The sequence below is a fragment of the Vipera ursinii genome (assembly GCF_947247035.1).
Source record: "Vipera ursinii genome assembly, chromosome: 10".
Lineage (NCBI taxonomy): Eukaryota > Metazoa > Chordata > Lepidosauria > Squamata > Viperidae > Vipera > Vipera ursinii.
This window is the reverse complement of record NC_139520.1, coordinates 14,208,849-14,226,658: the sequence shown is the minus strand read 5'-3', so window position 1 is coordinate 14,226,658 and position 17,810 is coordinate 14,208,849. Positions and strand designations below refer to the sequence as shown.

At 38.9% G+C, this 17,810-nt stretch overlaps 1 protein-coding gene across 3 annotated transcripts in view; it reads right to left on the bottom strand.

The window, feature by feature from the left end:
- Positions 1-17,810, bottom strand: part of CEP89 (centrosomal protein 89) — a 34,964-nt gene that overhangs the window by 15,459 nt on the left and 1,695 nt on the right. For all 3 annotated transcript variants that reach the window (XM_083370833.1, XM_083370834.1, XM_083370835.1), the window contains exons 3-17: positions 16,882-17,043; positions 16,098-16,293; positions 14,732-14,822; positions 14,123-14,151; positions 13,701-13,752; positions 12,791-13,006; positions 11,214-11,356; positions 10,266-10,316; positions 9,096-9,179; positions 8,030-8,142; positions 7,440-7,555; positions 6,645-6,825; positions 5,535-5,702; positions 4,479-4,620; positions 3,275-3,364 (exon numbers count right to left, since the gene is read on the bottom strand). In XM_083370833.1, coding sequence (XP_083226959.1) covers positions 3,275-3,364; positions 4,479-4,620; positions 5,535-5,702; positions 6,645-6,825; positions 7,440-7,555; positions 8,030-8,142; positions 9,096-9,179; positions 10,266-10,316; positions 11,214-11,356; positions 12,791-13,006; positions 13,701-13,752; positions 14,123-14,151; positions 14,732-14,822; positions 16,098-16,293; positions 16,882-17,043 — 1,834 coding nt within the window. The remainder of the gene's footprint in view (positions 1-3,274; positions 3,365-4,478; positions 4,621-5,534; positions 5,703-6,644; positions 6,826-7,439; positions 7,556-8,029; positions 8,143-9,095; positions 9,180-10,265; positions 10,317-11,213; positions 11,357-12,790; positions 13,007-13,700; positions 13,753-14,122; positions 14,152-14,731; positions 14,823-16,097; positions 16,294-16,881; positions 17,044-17,810) is intronic.

Sequence of the window (17,810 nt, the reverse complement as noted above, 5' to 3'; positions counted from 1 at the left end):
CCAAACTGCAACCCAAAACCCACTTATGTATCATTGGGTGCCGGGTGGGTTGGCCCACTGGGTCACCGTGGCTGCAGTGGTAATGGCAGACTGGGTGGGACTAAAAAGTTCAATCAATCAATTCCAACTTTGCGCGATCTTTTATTTTTTCCCGTGAGAAGTTGAAATTGATTGATTGATTGAACCTTTTTTTTTCTTGCACACGGCGGCGGAGGCCTAAAGCGAAAAGGTTTTATAAAACCCAGCTGAAAGCCTAGGACTGGGGCGACGGTGCGCATGGCCACAGAGAGGGCTCTGCGTGCCAACTGTGGCATGCGTGCCATAGGTTCGCCACCACGGTTCTAGGAGCACCCATTTTGCTCCTTTAGTCAACGGCAAAATGCTTTCTGCCCGGCGTAAACCTGCCTATCTCTGCTTTACTGAAGAGAGAATTTCACCAAGGATTCGTAAGTCGCCAGCTTTATAGGACCTGGATGAAACCAATCCTGTCCTGCTGGCTTTGTATACATTGGGATAAGTAAAAACAAAGGACAGAACGAGGCTTCTGCAGACTTGCGACCGGGTTTCAGCTGTTAAGACCAAATTGACCACTGCTCTCTAATACAATCCCCAAAGCTTCAAAAAAAAAACCCTCCATAGAGCAACCTGCTTAACCCACGGCACCGCTTAAATCTAGAAATCTCTTTTTCCCCCCCCATTCTTCCTACTATTAGAAGAATCTCTCTTTTCTTTGGGTTACTAAAGCCCATGTTTTATGAGCAAAGCCTACACCGTCTTGAATGCTATTTGCTTCTTTAACGTAGAAGTAACCACAATAAGCAGCTAATGCCTAGGTCAACATTTGGATAAAGCAGTTATCTGGCCACAACATTTAGTATAAATGGAATGCCTACTGAAGTCGCTTTCAGTGAAAAGCAGTTTTGAAGAAACTGGCAAAAGAGGGAGATTAAATCGCCGAAATGTGTTTGTTCCGGTTGAGTGAGAGGAAACCACAAGCAAAATTGGGTCTGAAAGCAGGTGAAAAGAGAAAGGAGACACAGATATCTCCTAACCCCAACAGTTACTTCTCGGCATCAGAGAATTGATACAGAAAGCAATAAACTTGTTAAATAGATTTTTTTTTTAAAAAAGCACACACAAGAGACTCAATCAGCAACAGAGTCTCCTCAAGAACTCACTGGTCCTCTGAGACCCCTCCCCCCCCAAACCTGATCACAAAGCCAGGTCTTGAGGGACATCCAAGAAAAAAAAAAGAAAATAATTTAACTTGTGGTGTCATTTTTAATCAAATATTTATTTTAAGGCTAAGAGAAACAACAAATGTCTGAAACTTGAAAGAGCAAAACTACCCAGCTTTATGTAATGTGATGATAAAAGGTTATGAAGTTTATCATTACAATAACTCTTGCAGAAAAATTTAAGTGACATGCCTTTGCAAGCACACATCCACTGGGAAACTATTTTTGCTCTCATTATGTAAAAAGGCGTAAGCTGGAAATAGTACTTGCAAACATTATCAACTGATTAACCAATATGATTTTTTTATATATATGCAAGGAACTGAAACACTTGCTCCCAATGTGTCCTCATGGCAAATATAAAGATGTTAATGTTAAGTATACTTAAGATTCCGCAAAAATGACTGGTATAAGAATCCTTTTTGTAACAGCTTTTCAAGCAAAACGAAATTAAAAAGTATTAGGTCAAGCAGGTCAGATTTCCTGAAGGAAGAAACAAGTTAACAACCGCATTAGAGCCTTGGTGGAGCAGTGGGCTAATGCCTCCTTAAGTAACACCAGCTGCCTGCAATTAGTGCAGGTTCGAGTCCCACCAGGCTCAAGGTTGACTCAGCCTTCCATCCTTCCGAGGTAGGTAAAATGAGGACCCAGATTGTTGGGGGCAATTAAGCTGACTTTGTAATAATGCTGCTTGGGGTGTGTGTGAAAGCCCTAATAAGCAGGCATATACATAGAATGAAGGCTACTGCTAAGCTTGTAAGCCGCCCTGAGTCTTCGGAGAAGGGCGGGATATAAATGGAATTAAAAAAAAATATTTGAAATAATTTGGTAGGTATGTTTCCTGGAAAGGAAGAAGTACACAGAACGAGACATTCCACGTCCTGCTTGCGATTCCCTAAAAGCATCTGACTGATCATTGTTGCACTGCTGAACTAAACAGATCTCTGGTTTTTCAGGTTCATGTCATTAAGTGGATTTCAGAAATAATTTTCTTGGTGGCAGGTTCTAAAGGAAAACAACAGTGCAAAACCTGCACCGGTGTAACATTCAAAACTACCATGATAGTTAGCAGAAGAATGGATAAACATTACTGCATTAACTGAAAGCCAATGATGTGTTTACTTCTGCATTGTTAGGATATTGTTAGGTGCAACGGAAAAAGGGCAGCTCTGTCTTCTTTGTCAAAGCAGCTGAAGCATCATTCAGAACTCAGATGCTCAGCTTCATCTTGTTCAACTAATGGTAATGGTAAAGCTTGGCATTGTTTCACATGATTAGTTAGTAAGTACCCATGTCTCGACAAACTCGGAATGTATGTCTATCTAAATACAGTTAAAACACCAGCAGTATCAATTTCCAATTTCAACACAGCCTTATGAAACAGAGTGAATGGTGAGGTCTTATGTTATGGCTACAGATGTGCAAAATTCATTCTATTCCAGGTCATGCTGAGCCCGCTCCAGGGGAGATTTGGCAATTTCCAGAGGTAACTCTGAACTGAAAAAAAAACCAGTTTGACAGGATCCAAGGATGATCTAAGGGACGCGGTGGCTCAGTGGGCTTGTCGATCAGATGGTCAGCAGTTTGGCAGGTCGAATCCCAAGTGCCACGTAACAGTGAGCGCCTGTTACTCGTCCCAGCTTCTGCCAACCTAGCAGTTCGAAAGCATGTAAAAATGCAAGTAGAAAAATAGGGACCACTCCGGTGGGAAGGGAACAGCGTTCCGTGCGCCTTTGGTGTCTAGTCATGCCGGCCACATGACCACGGAGACGTCCTCGGACAAGCGCTGGCTCTTTGGCTTTGAAACGGAGATGAGCACCGCCCCCTAGAGTCGGAAATGACTAGCACGCATGTGCGGGGGAACCTTTACCTAAGGATGATCTGGCCACAAAATAGCCTGTTTTGTCCCGAGCCTCATGTTCTAATCTGTCCTACTTCCATGTTTTCCTAGAAGCTTACATTTTTGATTCCGCTCAGAGAGATAAGTCACAGATACCGTACTATGTCTCACAAATATTTAAAAGGACTGAGCTTACCTTTACTTTCTCTTCTAATTTTCCTAGACGTACATTTTCTTCTATTATTTTGTTGAGAGCGCAGTGCTTCTCTTTCTCCAAACAACTGGCCTAGGGAAATCAGAAAAGCCGTTTGTTGAGTTCTCAAAAAAGATTTTCCCTTCCTGGGAGAAAGTTTATTCTACTCAATTTGAAATTCCCAGGGTGTTCAGAGATTGGATAAGAACCTACTTTAAATCACAATCATCTACCCATTGTTATCTAGCTGACCAAGGCTCCCTAGGATTTTATCCTCAGAGGTCCTTCCTAAAACCAGCCACTTGAGATCTTTTTAGACAAGATATTTCTTTATTTATATCCTGCCTTGATTATTTTTACGAATAACTCAAGCTGCTGAATACAAATCTTCCTTCTCCTATTTTCCCCGCCACAACCCCGGGAAGTGAGTTGGGCCAAAGAGAGAGTGACTGGCCCAAAGTCACCCATGCTTTTGCTCCTTCAATAAATTAAACGTATCTATTAAGAAAACCAAGATCATGGCATCCGGCCCTCTCAATTCCTGGCAAATAGATGGGGAAGAAATGGAGGTAGTGACAGATTTTATTTTCCTGGGCTCCAAGATCACTGCAGATGGGGACTGTAGCCAAGAAATTAAAAGACGTTTGCTCCTGGGGAGGAAAGCCATGGCAAATCTAGACGGCACACTAAAAAGCAGAGACATCACCCTGTCAACAAAAGTGCGTATAGTCAAGGCTGTGGTCTTCCCAGTTGCAATGTATGGCAGTGAAAGTCGGACAATAAAAAAGGCTGAGCGCCAAAGAATTGAGGCCTTTGAACTATGGTGCTGGAGAAGACTCCTGCGAGTCCCTTGGACTGCAAGGTGATCAGAGCGGTCAGTCCTAGAGGAGATCAACCCTGACTGCTCTTTAGAAGGCCAGATCCTGAAGCTGAAACTCAAATACTTTGGCCACCTAATGAGAAGGAAGGACTCACTGGAGAAGAGCCTAACGCTGGGGAAGATGGAGGGCAAGAGAAGAAGGGGACGACAGAGAAGGAGGTGGCTGGATGGAGTCACTGAAGCAGTAGGCGTGAGCTTAAAGGGACTCCAGAAGATGGTAGAGGACAGGAAGGCCTGGAGGAACGTTGTCCATGGGGCCGCGATGGGTCGGACACAACTTCGCAGCTAACAACAACAACAATGACAATCTTTGATTCATTTAATTACCAGGTTTAAAAGCTGATCGCGCTCTTGAGTTATATTTTCGGCCAAGCTGATCATGTTAATCAGATACTGGTGGGCAGCCACTTCCTCTTCCATTGTTTCTTCCAAGTGCTTCTTCAGAAGGCCCACTTTTTTCTGCAACCGCCTGGGTGGTTTTGATAAAAGGCAGGGGAAAAAAAATCTCTTAGGGAGCAATTTTATTTTATTTTAGTTCAGTATTGGGATTCAAGACTCACAAAGAGTTGCAGGAAGTTAAACTTGGTTTAATACCTCAACCAAACAATAATAATAATAATAATAATAATAATAAAATCAGTCATCCAATGGCCACTGAAACAGGATACTTTTAATGGCTTTGGGGGAAAAAACTGCAAGGAAAGCGCCAGACCTACGACAGGTAGTCTTCAACTTATCGTCGCAACTTGAGGCCAAAATTTCTGTGGCTAAGCAAGACAGTTAAGTGAGTTTTACGACCTTTCTTGCCACAGTTAAGCGAATCACCACAGCTGTTAAGTTAATAATATGGCTGTTAAGTGAATCTAGTTTCCCCCTGGACTTTGCTCGTCAGAAGGTCGCAAAAGGGGAGCGCATGACACAGACACACACACACCCCGGGACACTGCAACCGTCATAAATGTGAGTCAACTGCCAAGCATCTGAATTTCAATTCGGTGACCCTGGGGAGGCTGCAAAAGGTTGCAAGTGTGAAAAACAATCACGTCACTTTTTTCAGAGCCGTTGTAACTTTGAACGGTCCCCTAAATGAACTGTTGCAAGTCAAGGACTTACCTGGATAAGGGGAACAAATGTAGTAGACCAAGGGGACAATTGAAGAGAAGGATGACAACATTTTAAAGCAACTTTTCTCAACTGTGATGACTACAAAGGTGAACCTAATTTAAAACGAACATCAGCTTACGGTAATTGTGATTATTATTTTAAATTCAGTCTTAAAAAGCTTTCGGTATCTTAAAAGAAGCAGGCTGCCTGCCCGCTCAGTTACTTAAAACTGTCTTTTTGAGAGGGGAGACAAAAGCACAAGAACAAAAACAACTAAACCTTTTAGTCTTCTGTGCCACTTCCAGTTCAGCTTCTAAAGCCTTGTTTTCTGCCAGCAGGTCATTTTTCTCCAGACGAAGCCTCTTCGTTTCTGCTTGAACAGTGGCTAATTTTTTCATTAGTTCCTGGCTCTCCCTCTCTCTCTTTTCCTGTTCCATCTGCAACTGGCTATAGAAATAGTAATGAAAACCAGGCAGCAAACCAAAGTATCCATTTTCATACCTTGTAGAAATGAACAAATGCCTCCTTGAGTAACACCAGCTGCCTGCAATTAGTGCAGGTTCGAGTCCCACCAGGCTCAAGGTTGACTCAGCCTTCCATCCTTCCCAGGTAGGTAAAATGAGGACCCAGATTGTTGGGGGCGATAAGCTGACTTTGTAATAATGCCGCTTGGGGGGGCGAAAGCCCTAATAATAAGCAGGCATATACACAGAATGAAGGCTATTGCTAAGCACATTGATTTGTGCTTTAAATTGTAAGCCGCCCTGAGTCTTCGGAGAAGGGCGGGATATAAATGGAATTAAAATAAATTAAATAAATAAATAAAAGAGCCTTGGTGGAGCAGTGGGCTAATGCCTCCTTAAGTAACACCAGCTGCCTGCAATTAGTGCAGGTTCGAGTCCCACCAGGCTCAAGGTTGACTCAGCCTTCCATCCTTCCGAGGTAGGTAAAATGAGGACCCAGATTGTTGGGGGGCAATAAGCTGACTTTGTAATAATACCGCTTGGGGCCCCCGAAAGCCCTAATAAGCAGGCATATACATAGAATGAAGGCTATTGCTAAGCACATTGATTTGTGCTTTAAATTGTAAGCCGCCCTGAGTCTTCGGAGAAGGGCGGGATATAAATGGGAATATTTTTTTAAAAATCGCAGTTGAGTCAGTAGTGGGGAAAAAAAACATATTTCTGATGACGTGGCAATTGCTGCGAACGTTAAAAGCTGCAGCTAGAACCAAGGCATTTAATTAAAACATTTGGCATATAGTTAAGGACCCACTTCATGAAGTCTAAATCTGAAAGTGAAGCATATATACATAAAAATGCCAAAATATTGTAAAAAGGACTGAAAAGCCACTGAAAAGGAATGGGACTTTTATCATCAGACACTTACTTTTTAAATTTATTTTCCAAGGCGACGTGCTCCTCTGCTGTTACGTAATCACAAACGCTGGCCTTTAATTCTTTGTATGCAGAGCGCAATTCTCCCAGCTTTTTCTGACAATCTTTCAACTCTACTTCTTGGTTTTGTTTCTCAGTTTCCAGAAGAATGAGCTGTTTGGTCAATTTGGAAACTAGACCAAAATTATAAATTGCCCAAAATACAAAACATTTGGGGGGGGGAGAAAAACCCCACAGTTATTCTGAGGGAAAATGAGATCACAATTTTTGTTCATATGAGGTTACTTTTTGATTCTAGACTAATGATTCTCACACAGGTTAATTTGCAGTATTACTATTAGCTACAAAGTGATTGACTTAACAAGCATGGTAAGTCATAAAATGGGGCAAAATTCACTGTCTCGCTTAGCAACAGAAACGCTGTCTCTAACTTGGAAGTTTTATTTTGTCCCCTTGTATATTGCTAATGACGGTGGCTTGCAAAAGAATACAAATGTATGCTCAATGCAATGTTATTTACTTTAGATTTACACATGCTGGTTGATAGCCATGTTTTATTTTACCATGGTGAAATGTGAATTTGCGCCATGTTGAGATTAAATAATCAACTACTACAGAGTTTTATTAAGTATAACAAACAAAAATAAATCTGAAAAGGTTTCATGGCTGAATTGATATTCATCACTGATTAGCAACGCCTTTAATTATAAACAGGCTTACAAAATTTGGTAAAATCGATATCTCTCTATTCATATTTGTTGTGTGTAGTAAAAAAAAATTATTTTACCTTCGGTAACATGTTGCTTGACGGCATCATTTATTTTGGTTTCTTGTATTTTAAGCTGCTCCATTAATACTCTGTTTTCCTCTAGGACAAGCTTGGCTTGACTTTGCAAATGCTGCCTGTTAATGAATATTGATTTGAAATTTGAAATAACACCAAAACCTTTCTCCAAAGAGTTCAAAATAATATATAGTAATGATAAAATAAAGCAACATGCATTTAGAATATATGTGTTCTATGGGAGAAATCTCTGTATAGCTGCTATATTCCAAACAATTACATTTTTTTCTAGGTAAAGTCTAACATTTCTCTTTAAAAAAAGCATTCTTTGTGTGTGTTGTTTCTGTTCTGCTATCAAATATGGTTTTAACTAAGAAAATATAGCCACTTAATAATAACCTAATAGCAATAGTTATTTTAAGCTTAAAAGTAAGTATAATACAATATAATGTATACTAATCATATTATTTCTGCTTCTTTAAACATTGTTGAATTTTTACAGGGTTTAATGTAACTAAAAGTCATTGCGCAGGTTTTATAAACAGGTTACAATAAATAAACTATCTAATAGGTTCAAATAATAGTATACTTACCATTCTTTAGTACTAATAGAAGTACCAATAGTATTTTTACTTAATTTGTGGTGTAACTGCTCATTTTCCTTCACTACTTCTTCCACTTGTGCTTTAAACATCTTCATGCTTTCCTGAAGGAAAAGCAAAACAAAACATATATTCACCATGGTAAATTCAACAGATATGTATTTGGATTTCCGAGAAAGAAGGTGATCCATATGGGATTCATGAAGTTGAGTCATGACAGTAAATATATATATTATATTTTAAATATCCCAACAGATAATCACACTTGTCTACTACAATCAGAGTTTATATTATAAATATAAATATAATCTGGACTTTAGCAGAGACGAAATGATAAGAAACTGAGAAAAGGAAATAAGGTCCATTTATACAAAATTTAAGAGTAGGTGAGCGGCATGGTGGCCTAGAAGTGGAGCTCCCACCTCACAATCAGGAGGCTGTGAGGTAATAGGTAGCGGCAGATATTTTTCTATCTGGGCACAAAGAGAAAATATGTGCTGTGAGCTCAGTGTAGGCATCAGGAAGGCCATCCGGCCAGTAAATGCTCAGTTCCATTCAGTCGCCCCGACTCTACACCATTGCAAGGGATTACGGGGTTGTTAAGGTGATAAATCTTGGATTATACTATTCCAAAGTGTGTGTGTGTGTGTGTGTGTGGGAACTATCTGCTCATTAATACTTAGTTGTCCTAAAGTGAAAGAAAGTAGCCTGATATTTTGCTTGACCACCTAGGTTTCTACGTGTAAAAATCACATATTTGCTTTTCTATCTTCTTGTGTATTTGAATACTTGCCAGCACTGACTTGCAAAAATCATCTATGTCCAAAGATATTTTAGACTGAATTGTATTATGCCAGGGGTCTTCAAATGTGGCCCTTTTATGACTTGTGGACTTCAACTCCCAGAGTTCCTCACCCTGCGTGCCTAGCTGAGGAATTCTGGGAGTTGAAGTCCACAATTCATAAAAGGGCCACGTTTGAAGACCCCAATATTACGCCAATATTTTCCCGGTCAAACTGCCTTGCACAGACTTTAAAATACAGATCTGTTAACTTGCCTCGTGCTCTAGAATCAGCTCTTCCTTTTCTTTCATTCTGTCTTCATATGCCAAGAGAAGCGGGGATAAATATTTCATGTCAAGCTGAAAAAAATAAAGAAGGAAATTTCAATGCACTAAAACGTAGCTCTATGCTTTAAACAGTTCTATTTAGTGAAGGTTGTCTAATCAGATAACAATATTTTAAGATTTTATTTTTAAGAGGTCGATAAGGTAATTAACAATCTATAAATTGGAAATAATAAATAATAAACCTTTATTGTCAAAGTACAACATGTGTATATTGAGATTAGCTGAGCCTCCCCCCGTGCTCTCTCCCCCCAACACACAGTGACAACAAACCCTCCATCCCACCACACCATGTGAACCAATCTCACCACACACCGGCCTCCCAAGTCAATTCTGCATAAGTTCACAGAGATTGTATCCCATTCAAAAGCCTAACAGCCCACGGACAAAAGCTGTTCTTCAGCCTGTTGGTACGGCTGGCTATATTCCTATATCTCCTACCGGATGGTAGGAGAGTAAAGAGATACCGTCCAGGGTGTGAGTCATCCCTGAGAATCTTCCTCACTCTTCCAAGGCAACGAGCCCTGGCGATGTCATCCAGTGGTTCTCAGGGAACAGCCCATAATGTCTTGTGCTGTGCTCACCACCCTCTGTAATACTTTCCTGTCCGCGGCTGTCAGACCAGCATACCAAACCACAATACCATACGAGAGGATGCTCTCTATAGTAGACCGGTAAAAGAGGGTCATTAGCCGTTGTTCTACCCTGTTCTTCCACAAGACCCTAAGAAAGTGAAGCCTCTGTTGGGCCTTTCTAGCCACCTGGGCTGTGTTAACTTTCCAGGTCAGATCTTCACAGAGGTAGACTCCCAGAAATTTAAAGGAGGAAACTGTCTCTACACAGTCCTCCCCGATGTAAAGTGGGGCAGGTTCTTCCTTTTTTCTCCGGAAGCCTAACACCATCTCTTTCGTCTTGCCGATGTTTAGGTGCAAGTTGTTGTTACTACACCATATGGATAGTTTTTGTACCTCTGCCCTGTATGTTGTCTCATCCCCACCTGTAATAAGACCCACCACAGTGGTATCATCTGCGAACTTGATTAACAGCCAATAGTGAACATACAAGGTGGTATAAAATGAAACTTGTTAACTTGCTGCTTACCAGCCACGGGGGTATTGGCTTTTTCATTGGCAGACTTCCAATCTTTACACTCTAAGATAGTAAAAATATAAGCCCGATTAGTGCCCACATCTACGTATTAAGGTAGATAGGAAGGAAGGTGTCTCAGATCCAAACTCCAATAGTGCAATAAGGGATATACCTCTTGCTAAAGAGAGGCCAATGTTTTTTTTTCTTTTTTACCGTATTTTCTGGCATATAAGACGACTGGGCGTATAAGACGACCCCCTACATTTCCTGTTAAATTATAGGGTTTGGGCTATACTCGCCGTATAAGACTACCCCTCTTCCAACGCACACCAAATAAAAATTTAAAAAACATCAGATTTGATTTTAATATGATAATTTTAATTCAAATGCTTATGACATGCAGGTACTTAGTAGGAAAACTGTCACTTATAAACATAAGGCTGTTTGTCATCAAACATATAAACATAAAACAGTGCAAGTGGATTAAACTTTTCCTAATTCACTCTAAAGCTTTCCCTGCACAGACCAAATGGGAGATTCGCTCCAGATTTTCCAGCCAGCCCGCCCAGTTCCTGACTCAAATGTGTCCTTAGAGCTAAGCAGCTGCTCTGGCTGCTGCATTCCCCACCAGCCTTTCAAGTTGGGATAGACTGCAGCTGCTCTTCAACTTTAGAAGGAAAGACGCCCAGACCTCAGCCTGTAAAAAATCATAGTCTGCAGCTTCTTCTCCAATTGGTCCCGCTTTCCCTGCGCAGACCAAATGGGAGATCCGCTCCAGGTTTTCCAGCCAGCCCTGTCCCTAAAGTTTCAGCACCTGGCATATAAAATGACCCCTGACTTTTGAGAAGATTTTCATGGGTTAAAGTCGTCTTATACACCAGAAAATACGGTAACTATAACCAACAAGCACGGCATGCTTAAATGCTAATGTTACCATATTATCTTGAAAGAAAACATTACCTCATTGGGTGAAATTGGTCTGTACTTTGTTTGATAACGACTCAGCTCTGCATTTAAACGGTGAACAGTCATTTTCAAGCTATCGTTTTCATCTACTATTTCCTGGGCTTGCTGCCTTAACAAAGCCAATTCTGCGCCTTCCTCTGAATGGATACAAAAAAGAAAAAGCAGATATAAATTTTATAACGATGTGCGTATGACTAAAACATCTCCTAAATCTAACTGAAACTGAAAATGCCGTATAATAAATAAAACTTCTTTAAAGATACGGTGATTCTGTTAAAATGATTTAAAATTCACCTGTACAACTAGGAATCCCCAAACAAAATGCAGCTCACCGATTCTATAAGACAGCTAAATATGCCTAGTTTGCTGCTAAACATAAATAGGAGGATTCATGGGCATATAGTCAGGAATAAATTATTTTATGACTTTCCTTGCCTCAGCTGTTAAGTGAACCATTGCAGTTGTTAAGTTAGTAACACAGCTGTTAAGTGAATCTGGCATCCCCCTTAACTTTGCTTGTCAGAAGGTTGCAAAAGTGGATCGCATGACCCTGCCACCATCTTAAAAACATGCCAGTTGCCAAGCAGCCAAATTTTGATCATGTGACCCACGGGGATCCTGCAACAGTTATAAGTGTGAAAAATGTTCATCAGTCACTTTGTTCAGTGTGCAGGAACTTCAAACAGTCACTAAGCGAATTGTTGTACCTGTAAGGTACACAAAGAAGACACTAGGAATATCCAATTAAAGGATCTGGTAGCAGATGATGAAAAAAAAATCTGCATAAGACCCTAAAGACTCCACTCTTAGGTGCAGAAGGACAAACTTGCCTGGATGGATATTTTGGAAATTACATGGAAAAAAAACCAGCCTAAATCTAAATCAAGCGAGAATAAGATGCAGCATGTTCCGTTACAGCTGACATGTGATGTGATCTCTTCGTTTTGGGGAGGATGAAAGCATCAAAGGCAACCTGCTCAAACTTCTTTGATATTTTATGACACGCTTCAAAGAATCCTATCCTGAGGGGGGCTGGGGGGGGAGACTGGAATGACAAGTTAGATCAGTGTCCTTCAAATGCCAGCCTCGAGATCTAAGGAAGTGCATCAAAGCACTTTCAAGTGGATCTACAAAAAAGAAAAAAGAAAAGAAAAAAAAGAGAACCTGCAGAACATGGGAAATTTCTCCCAAACAACCCAGTTGACCTGCTCATTCAGAAATGCATTTCTTAGAACACCAATTTTGGAAGGGGAGAGGGTCACGGGACAAACAACGGGTTATTAACTCAGTTGGTTTTGAAGGTACCTCCTAAACGTATGACAGAAAAAAATTACCATTTGTTTTCATCACCTGAATTAGTTTCAGTTTTAAATTACATTCCCACTTACCATTTTTCCCATATCTTTTCTAAGTTCGCCAGCTATATTAAATAATGGTGGAATGATAAAATAATAAAATAACAATGTAGAATGATAAAATCCAACCGTTCTTCCCTCAACTTCCACGTAGTTTTGCTCCCCCTCACATAAACGCAGTAAATTAAATTTAAAGAAAATAAGATTCCTCTGCACCTTCACTGTGCGAGTTCTGCTTTTCCTTAAGCTGCCTGTTCTCTTTTTCCAATGTCTTAATTTTTAATTGGAGTTCTTTCATTAACTGCTTTGACTGTTCAAGTTCAGAAAATAAGGTCTGGTTTGCATTGTTTAGATGCCAATGTTGTTCTTTTAATTTCTGGAACTTGTCTCTGGAGAGAACCATCTGTTCCTGCTTTCGGTGGAGAACTGCATCTACCCAAGAAATGATATGAAATATTTATTGGTCACATAAATATATGCAAATCTTTTTGGTAAAACAGCTGTACTCTTAAGAATCTTTATTTAGAAGCTGGCATTTTGTATTTATGATAAGGCTTCTGTCACAGCAGAAATGAGTACTTACTCCACTTCAAGAGTTTGAAGATACTTATATCTATAATTTATAATTATTAAAGTGATATAAGACATATCTTAATTAAATTGCAAACTGCAACAGATTTTTATGTTTTTATTTTGTGGGAAACAATTTACTGTTTCTTCACCTCCCCCAAAAGTCTTGTAGTGAGATTGGAGGTATATCCCAGGCAGGGGCTATTATTAATACAAAATATACAGAGTGCAGCATTTTGGAATCAATGCAGAACAAAAGCTGCAGGGAACATGAACTATTATTCTAGCATACACAGCAACTCCTTAAAGCAGCTTTAACTTTTTCTGGGGTTCCACAGCTACCCTCTGTAGCTATAGTGTGATCCCAAGAAAAGATGCATATCATTACAGGAGGTTCAGAAAATGTGGGGAAAATTTCAAAGCACCAATTTGTTTATGAAATGAAAAGTAATGCACCACTCCAGTACAAAAAACCCCCCCTCCGTTTCCAAGTTAGGTTCCACTATTTAGCAATATACCCAAATCTGAACAATAGCTTATGTTAGACAGTTTGTACCTGAAGATGAAGGCGGTTTTCCATTCAGTGGATTTTCACCTGAGTTGTCTCCCTAGAAATGAGACAAAATATTTCACCTAATTTCTTGTGGGACCCTTCATTTTCACCCCCAAAATATCAGCAACTATTCCAGAACATATACGATGAACATTTAAAACATTCTTCAGTTCTAACTTCTAAAGTTCTATTTAAAATTTAATAATTATTTTTTAAATATTCCAGATTCAATAACTTAAATAAAAATGAAGGATGCATAAAAGGACAAGGCGTGGCGCAATTTAGCTGTTCACCCAACTCCAGCTATTTGGAGGACTTCTGTCACAGTAAGATATTTCCTGAACTTCTTAAAGAAATATGGAATGAGAAGACATAAATATGTCCTTAATTGAAATCATGGAACATAATTTTTATGCTGTTCTTACCTTAAACCTCACTCCAGGATATTCAATTTCTGTAATATAAAGATGTATTTGTTTTGAGGTGTAAAGGAGAAATATATCAAATGAAATTCAATATTTCTAGTCAAGCTTCAGCTTTCATGATCTGTCTAGTTTCATCTCGTTTAGTTTCTAATTTTTCCACCTTTATCTTAAATAAATATCTTGGCAAGTGTAAAGGATTAGGAAAATGGAGGTTTGTGTTATGAGGGTATATATATATATATATATATATATATATATATATATATATATATATATATATATATATATATGTATATGTATATGTATATGTATATGTATATGTATATGTATATGTATATGTATATGTATAAATATACATATATTTAAATATATATATATTTAAAAAGATGAAAAGGAATACATGTAGGACATAGTCATCTTTGTCCTGCTCACCCAATTCAGGTTCTCTCTTTCTCACTGTCAACTTACTATGCAGTCTTCCCCCATATAGAAAAAAAATTATCTGAGTTTGAACTACTACTAGACTAACCAACGAGTCAGACTAATGGTGGGAACAGGTGGTGAAAAAGTTCCTTTATCGTCTCCTTAACCCTAATGATGACTTCTCACCTTCCACCCGAACATTTGGCTGGATGAGACAACTTGGCTCGCAGACAGAAGAATCTTCGCCATTGGCACTAGAGGCCACCGGGATATTTTCCTAAGTAAAAATATTGCAATACAGCTTAAAAATTCACGCACCACTTATGGGAATAGATGTTTCCAAAAGGCTCCAGGCAGGTGACAATCTCAGTGTAAAACAGAACATCGATTAAAAAGAGAACTGAAAACACATAAAAGGACAGATAGGATAAGTGGGTGCAACATACGTGCTTGAATACACATCAGACAGGGCACTACAGCCTCCCAAGCCTTTTATAACCAGTGAAAGCATCCCTCATGCCTAAACTGAGCCACAAAACAGACTGTATGATTTTCTTACAGTTTTTAGTAATGAAAGGAAATAGGAGCCGTGGTGGCCCAGTGGTCAGAATGCAATTCTGCAGCTAACTCACTGCTCACTGGAGTTCGATCCTGACCGGCTCAAGGTCAACTCAGCCTTCCACCCTTCTGAGTTCGGTAAAATGAGGACCCAGATTGTTGGTGGGGGGGCAATAGGCTGATTCTGTAAACTGCTTAAAGAGAGCTGTAAAGCATTGTGAAGCGGTATATGTGTCTAAGTGCTATTGATAAATAAGTATTTAAAGCATTTAAAATCTCTTATTAGTTTAGGGTACCTCTTGATATCAAAAAATAACTCCTGGAGATTCCCTCTCCCAAACAAACCTGAGTAAGTAGAGACTCCCTGTTGAAGGCCCTTTCCTATAAGGGGTAACCACTGATGGGACGTAGATGGCCATTCTAGATGGCTGCTCTCTTGTTCTGGAACAGCTCAGATCCCTACACAAGATTGCCCCAATCTCTTTGTGCAAGCTAAACACAACAACAGACTATTAACAGAGGGTTTTGAATTTTAACTTTACTGTTGGATTATGTGTTAACTGTCTCTTTTTATATACAACGTATGACAGGTCAGTTGGTGGCAAACAGATGTGTAGAAGTTTATAAATAGTAGGCTGTTTTACAGGGGGGGAGCTACTATTATTGTTCTAATACACCTATCAGTATCCAATTTGGGTGTGTGTGTGTGTGACAATATATGTATATGTGATTTTGTCTTTTTTAATGCACAACTTTAAAAAAATATTTAGCTTTGTTCTGTCTTTGTAAAAAAAATTGAAATGTATGTTTTAATTCTTTGAATAAAATAAAAATGATTATTTTAAAAAGTGCCCCAATCTTTTTAAGGACCACATCATTATAGAAAAGTTGCAGAGACAAGAACAGGGACTGGAGAGTCTTATAATTTCGTATCATTTCATTTTATAATTTCTTGTAATTTCAGACAGCTAAAAGAAAAATGTGGAAAGGTTACCTGTTTGATTCTATGTGGCGTAGCATACATAATCTCATGACTCATGCTTTCTTTTTTATCAATAATTTGACGGTCGGGATCTGATTCTCTTTCTGTGTCCGAAGTGAATGCATCTATGTCATTATCCTCACAACTCCCAGATGCTTCTAAAGTTTGCACTGCTTTCCTTTCATCGCCATCACTCTGCCAGTTTGGACTATAAACAGAAAACAGTAAAAGGGTAATCCAATATAATATGTATTTGACTCTAAACAATTATGTTAGGTACCCAATGTTTTTTTTAAAAAAATATAGGGGATGTTTTAGTTAGTTTTTCTGCATGATATGCTTTGTAGCCAGCATATCATATAGAGACCCTACTTTATAGGCAATTAAAAATTCACAGGGCTTCTCATATTAATGCTTTTACTACTCAGATATTTCTTCTGAACGTTTGCCAATCTCAAATCAGTGGTTTTCAAAGAAAGTGTTTTTGTGGTGTTTTAAGAAATACACAAACTACAACTTTCTGCAATACTCAGAATTTGGGAACTCTGTTTATTCTTAAACTCTCTTTTTTACAAATGCACTTTCCAAGACTTAGACCCCTAAAAACAGTTATTTTCAGAATCATTTTGTAGCACACAAAAATGGAAGAAAGCAAAAGGTATAAAAGGGACAGTCATGTAAACTGTAGTTTACATTTGAACTGGGCCATCAAGCTGGAACTTTGGACTTCCTTACTGGGGAATAAATTATTTTATACCAATGGATTAGGTATGCCAAAATGTGCAATATTTTCTACCCCATTCGTAGCTCAGTGACAGTGGCATATGGTTCAATGCAGTCTTCCTGATCTTGCAAGTAGCTGGCATCACTTTCCGAAAAAGATCGCTGATGAGGCTGAGGGATGGCAACCGTTCGTCCAGTCAAGGTTGTCACAAGAATAGCGGCTGCTAGAGCAGACCTGGAAAAAATCCATTTTTAATGGGTTGGTTTTGGGGACTTTTTGTAACTTTTATAAAACTTTTCAATAAAAAAAATCACGGATCAGGAGGCTGGGATAAGATAAGGTAAAACACTTAAATCATAAAGAGTTCAAAATATAATTTAAATAAAATAAAATATACATTGTAATACAATTGCTTCCTGAATCTAGTAGAGTTTTCTTTCACCGGATCTGGGAAAAGAACCAGCTTTATGTGTAGCTATTTACATATTTTTCAACAGGCTATGTGACTAATTGGGGCACCAGGTTGTGCTGAGACCCCTCAACTCTACGTACATATAAATGTTAAAACATGGTTTCAACTACCTGAAATAACAGAGAAACATTCACACACACACACACACACACACACACACACAAACACACACACGAAGAAATGTTTCTCTACAATAGAAAAGCATGGCAAACTGTGTTTAAATGTTGCATACAGTCATACAGTTGTATTAGATCTACTAAATACAGCTGTATTAGGTCTACTAAATCTACTGCTAGATTTAATCAATTCAACTCACTGGAAATAAAAGAATCAATGACAGCTTTAATACTGAGCCATAATATCATATCATTCTTCTTAATTCTTATAGGAATAATCAAAACAATCTGTTTATTCATTATTTTTGATTTGAATAAGCTAAACTCTAATCTCAATTGCAATGCCAAGTTTATTAGGGGAAAGCCACATTTTGTACTCTCATTTGCATTGTCATTTATACTCTGTATCCATC